Source organism: Struthio camelus, chromosome 8, assembly GCF_040807025.1.
Source record: "Struthio camelus isolate bStrCam1 chromosome 8, bStrCam1.hap1, whole genome shotgun sequence".
In the NCBI taxonomy this organism is placed as follows: domain Eukaryota; kingdom Metazoa; phylum Chordata; class Aves; order Struthioniformes; family Struthionidae; genus Struthio; species Struthio camelus.
The window spans coordinates 15,687,302-15,693,301 of record NC_090949.1 but is presented as its reverse complement, the minus strand read 5'-3'; the positions used below and the strand labels follow the sequence as shown (position 1 = coordinate 15,693,301).

Genomic DNA, 6,000 nt, shown 5'->3' with positions numbered 1-6,000 from the left:
GCCTTGGACCTTTTCCTTTGTTTTTTTTTTCCACTTAATTGCTGCCATCCCAGAGAAGCCCTTTGTCAACAGAAACCTGTTCTTGTGTTAGGGGTGAGAAGATAAGTAGATTTAGTAAAGCAGTTTGCCTTATAACTCTATTCCTTGCTGCCCCAGAACAGAGGCAAATGCAGGACCTGCTTAGACGTTCAGGCTGGAGGCACAGGTGGCAGCCCACATTCAGAATCTCCCTTCTGCAGCCCACATCAGGGAGTGAGCTTAATATGGGAAAGAAAATGATGGGAAGAAAGAGAGTAAGAGGGAGAAAAGGGGCATGAGATAGAAATTGGACAGGGTGAACAATTGTAAAGTTGGGGTTGACGTGAGACTTCAAGGTTGCAGATTTGCTAGTAAGTACCAAGGGTGAATGAGAAAGGGTCTACCATCCACAGCTGGGAACAGGGCTCACGCATCTCACAAACTGTTGATCTGTCTTTCGGGGAAATAACAGCCTTTTCTCAGATTTACCACTTTCAATTGACCCATAGCCAGAACTTCAATTAAGCTTCAATATATTTTATAAAAAATAGTACTTAGTTTACTTTCACATAAGTGAAGAGATACAATTGCACAATGGTGGTTACAATGGTAGAAATACATACTATCAATAAAATGTTTGCAAGAGATTTAAAAACATACTGTACAGCACCACATCTGAAATTGGATGATGGCAGAATGAATCATACTCTATGTCTAAGTAAATTATATTTCTAAGTCTTTCATTTGGAATAAATAAAAATATGATGTGTAATTTGTGTCAGATTGCAACCAAAAAATTTCCTGAAGTTGAGCAATATATAGATTAAAAAAAAAAAAAAGATGAGGTAAAAAAGACATTCATGCATTTAAGCCACCATTAGTGTCTGACTCTAATATAAGGCAGATCATAATCTTTTTAAAACTATATCTTTAGCCTCTTAAACTCTCTTTAGTGCTTTTCATGACGAGGCCTTGACAGACCTTGTAGAATCATGAGTTAAGATGCTTTTATTTCCAACAGGTCTTTTTTTGACAGGCTCATGTTTGAAATGCATCGTATGGTAGAAAATGTTTTTCCGTAATGGAAAAAAATAAATTAAATTAAAATAAACCCAGAGGGATGGATGCTTTAGAGTTATCACAAATGACACTTTTCTGAAGTGGGGTGAGGAGAGGGAAAGGAGAAGAGAATTATGTGTCATCTTCAGTCTTAATGACGTGGAAAAGGGTGACATTAAACAGGACTTGGTGTCCATTATTCCAGGCATAGAGAGCTCTATCTCTTGCATTGTAGTCAAGCATGGATATATGAAAATACTGATTATGGAACGGAATGTCTGTATACTCATAAGTGGAGGTTTTTGTGGAATAAGAGTAGTAGACCTTGGCTCCTGTTAAGTGGGAGTTGGTAACGTATAAGGTGCCACAGATCATGAAGGATTCTCCAGCGCTTCTCTTTGGATAGCCTGTATTCCAGCTCTTCAGCACTTCCAGTGTATCCTGGTTTAGCTGGCTGATGACAATGTTGCCTGCGTTCTGGTTGGTGGCATACACAGCCCATAGCCCAATTTCATCTGCCATCAGGTCAATATCAGAAAAGCCACCCCAGGTATAGGGGTAGACATTGTGAAAGCCAGCGTACTCAAGGCTACGCTGTGCAAGCACCCGCCCACTGTCAAAGCTGTATTTGATGATGATATTGCTCTGATACTTGTTGAAATAAAGGGAGCCATTGTAGACAACATGGTTGGTTCCTGCCCATTTGAATGGAAGGTTGTATGTCCTTGATTCAGCCCCGCTGACAAAGTCTGCCATTGATTTATATTCACGAACAATTTTATTGTTAGTGTAACTATCCATGTACCAGACCTGGAAAGAAAACAAAAATTGAGAGTGATCACCTGGAACACAATCCGTGATACATGGTCATGAAACTGCAAGACCGATACATTACCAAGAAAGAAAGGAAAGGCTTTAGGTATACAGAAGGCTAGCAAAGTGCAATATCGTCGACATTTCTGTTACAAAGTCATGAGGAACTCTTGAATTTCTAAATCAGAACTTATAAAAAATGAACTCTCAAGGAGACTGTTAAAACTACAGTGTCTGCAATTTCAGATAAATTTCAGTTTTGGATTATTTAATGTTTATATCTCTGCAATATGAAACTTCCTTAAACATATTCCCAGAGACTAATAATCTAAGAGGTGGATGGAAAATGTTGTGTGAGCGAAGCTTAGTCTTATGCTTAGGAATAGATTTGGCTGAATTTTCCTCAGCTGAACCTCTAGTCAATGAAAATCAGTGAAATTTGAGGAAAGAAACCAAACACAGTGGCAATGAAACCAGTAGAGTTTTAGGAAACATTTTTCCCCTTAAAACAAAAGAAAACAAAATCAACTGATCTTTTCATTTCTGTGTACCAACTACGATTTTCCCTGATTTTTCTTTCATGTCTTTTGCCTTTTCTCCCTTTGGTTTATCTCAGAGGAAAAATCAAATCCTGACTAATAAAAGAACAGGTTAGTTTTTGTTTTGTTTTGTCTGCAGATTTGAAAAACATTGACAAAATATTTGTTTAAATGCCGGTTCAGCTCCCTATGTTTCTAGCAGCTGAGATCCTGTGTAGGATATGGTTTGCTTCAATTTGCATGCACACGGTGAGTTTTTATGTTACTCTAAGAGGGTGGCTGTGAGGGGGATATGGAAGAGGTACATAATCTGAATACAGTTCAGATTGGGCCTAATCCTGCAAATTTTGACTGCCCTGCGGATTGTGTTCATGGGTAAAACTATTCATGTTAGTGTTCAACTACTTGAGGTCTTAAAGATGGTCATTAAACTATAATGTAAGAAAAATAAAGTTTTTATAGTGATTTCAGATAAGCATGCATTATCCATGAAACAGTTTAAGGAAGTGACACAGTATGCTTAGTTAACTTTTGTCTTTGGATATTTTTGCACAAATGCTTTTAGTTTTTTTCCTAAAGATACTAAACAGTGAAAATGACGTAAGGACAGGAAACTTGCTTGCAAGTGTGACTTAGGGGAAAAAAGTCTCTCTTTATAGATTAAAATAAGTAAGTAAAACTTACGTTTAAAAACTTACTTAAGTGTTTTATGCAAGTAAAACTCCAGGACACGAAGGTATTTAGTGCTTTAACATACCCGGTTATTTTTCTCTGATGCTAATGGATCTGTCATCCAGGCTCCAAATCGAGTTCCGGATATCTTGACTGTAATGGGGCCTGTAATTTTCATCAACTTCCCACACGCTGACATTAGAAAAACAAATGCATTAGTGCAAACAATTACACAACTCTCCTTGACATCACTCAGAATGCAAGACCAATTGCTCTAAACTAAATAGTGGCTCCAGGGAATTCAGGCTTAGGCTGAAGATGGATTGTCGTCTTCACAGTATGAACTTTTCTGTATTGAGTAACACAGATAGGTAGAAGCATAAAAAGTATACTAATAAAAATTATTTGTTTATATTTATATGTTTATATATTTTAAAGCACAGATGCATTTTCTGGGCATAAATACAACCTAATAAAATATGTTTCCAGATGCAGTTAATGAAATTTAATAACAAATAACGAGAAGACATAAACCCTCCTAATTTAGGTCTCCAGAGGGTCAGAGAAACATTAGAACTGATGGGTGTTTGAGTTTTCCGTTGATCAGGGTAACAGCAAGGTTGGGGTAGACCAGAAAAAAATAGGTTGATGTGGGACTATGCACCCAAATCTGACTTTTCCCTACAATTACACACACATAGCTCTTCCATGCCCAAATACAGTATTATGGGCCTGTCTGTTGTTAAGAAGGTGAATATGAGAATTATTCAGGAACTGTGGCTGTATCAGTTGGCTTCTAATCCATTAGGCTGTCTCGTATTAGACTGTCTGGGAGGAAATAATGAGTCGATTTGATCTTGAATCCTGACCTTCCTAACAATGCAAAAATCTATATTTTAGGGGACATTAATAACATACCCATTAGCAGCAAGCCCTAGGTGGAATTCATATGTTGCCCTAGGGACTTGGTATCACACAGTGATGTAGATAATTAAGTGAGATAGCATGTTTTTGAAGAAAGGATTTTCCGTATGAGTGTAAAAAAAGTGACGATACGTGATTGCGCTATAGTGTATAACACAATCTGTCTAGGAAATGTGACAAATAAACTGTATGTAATGTTGAGAGTGAATTTATTCAGTTCAAAGGAGAAGGTCACATTATGCCTGGATTTCCTACGTTATGTAGCTGACAAGGAATGTATTGTACCAGCCTGCTTCAGTCAATTAGCGTGGGGTAATGCTGCGGGAACAGCTCCGCAACTGCTCCCGGGCATTTCATTCATGGCCAGGGAAATGGGCTGTAATGAAGCTAACTGAGTACATGCTGAGACCTGAATGAGCAGTGTAGGTTGTGTCTGTTTTCTGGATCAGTTTAAAGGCATTGTTATTTACATATCTCAGTGTATGTATCTTACAATCTTTTGCTGATATTTTGGAGTCTTACATCTTACATATTTTTCCCCAGTTACTTATCATATTACAAGACATTTTTATTTAGGAATTTTTTGAAGACAATGCTGCTAGTTTTGTGTGCTGAGTGCTGTTTTTCTGCTATGCTGCCAGTATTCTGTGCTGCATGCTATTTTTCTACAGCAATAAACTGCAGTTTGGGAAGTTAAGGGCTATACTGTAGCAAGGCCAATCTCCCTCTGTCTCTTGGTCTCTCTCTTTATTTTTAGGTGGTATGTTAGTAAATAATCTCAGAAATGGGCATGACAAACTGAAACCTTTGAAGAGGTCTGAAACAGTTTGAAATAAGATTATTAGAAAACTAACAATGTGTAGAAAGAAATCAGAAAAAATTAATCACTTCTGAGTCTGTAGTTTCAAGAGAATTAAAATACAAATTGAGTAAAATGTGTGAGTTAGAAGGGTACACTAATTAGTATCTGTAAAACATTGCATTGAAATTAGTAGTAAAACTAAAAGTAGCAAAGGATTTGGAATTCTAAAACATGTCATTTTTTAAGAAAAAAAGGTAATAAAATCTAGGAAGCTAGATATGGAACTGAAAATGAACCCTGAAATTTTGCTTCTGGACTGCTAAAAGGTAAAGACCCTGCTGCGGAGCTGCACGGTGCTTGCGCAGCCTTCCTGCGGCCTGGGTGACACCTCTGGTTGGGGCAGGCCTGAGAGCGTGCACGGCGTGCCTGAGCTCAGCTTGCAAGGCTGTCTGCATGGGTGGCTGTCCAAAACACAGCCTGGCGAGGAGGAAGATGGAATAAGCAGTAATGAGGGAATTACAGAGAGACAGCGGCAGTCCAAACCTGCTGTGACGCTGCCACTGAGAGCAGTCACCCCGCTGGCACCACAGCTTTTGCCCAGGCCAGGCAAAGCAGCCCCGTCGGACACCCTGAGCAGCTGCTTTCGGCTCCTGGTGGCAGAGGAGGGGGGCAGCGTGCAGGGACCCAGCCCCCCCTGATGGGAACCCCGAGGACTTTTGCAAGCCCCCGGGGGCTTGAGCATTGGTGGCTTGTAGGTGCAGCATGGGCCAAGATAGAGCTCAAAGCCCCATATCTCCAGCAGGAGGGGTGTCCAGGTAGGGGGGTGCTTCTATCCCACACTGCCCCTGGGAAGGGGGGTGCACTTCTAACTCTATGTGTGCGCCTGTGTGTGTGACTGGAACTTTTTGAGATTAGTTAGAGAAGGCTATTCAGAAATGTGTAGGTACAGTTCACTGATTGCCAATTAATTACTTACCTTTAATAAATCAATAAACCTCTTCAATCTTGATTTAGTTTAAACTGTGTGAACTGAGCAGTTTCTCCTTGTGACAGGAGTTAGATGTTGCTAGAGAACGGTCTTTCAAAATGTATTGAGATATTATTCAAAGTGAAAGAAGAGATGACATTGTACTTCAAGGGCTAAATGATGAGCAGTTTATGAGTCCAGGGTAT

General features: G+C 39.4%; 1 protein-coding gene across 3 annotated transcripts in view; it reads right to left on the bottom strand.

The window, feature by feature from the left end:
* Nucleotides 1-534: 534 nt before the first annotated feature.
* The window catches only part of OLFM3 (olfactomedin 3), a 72,883-nt gene continuing 67,417 nt past the window's right edge, over nt 535-6,000 (bottom strand). For all 3 annotated transcript variants that reach the window (XM_068952242.1, XM_009685898.2, XM_009685899.2), the window contains exons 5-6: nt 3,187-3,293; nt 535-1,887 (exon numbers count right to left, since the gene is read on the bottom strand). In XM_068952242.1, the coding sequence (XP_068808343.1) occupies nt 1,210-1,887; nt 3,187-3,293 (785 nt within the window). In that variant the 3' untranslated portion in view covers nt 535-1,209. The remainder of the gene's footprint in view (nt 1,888-3,186; nt 3,294-6,000) is intronic.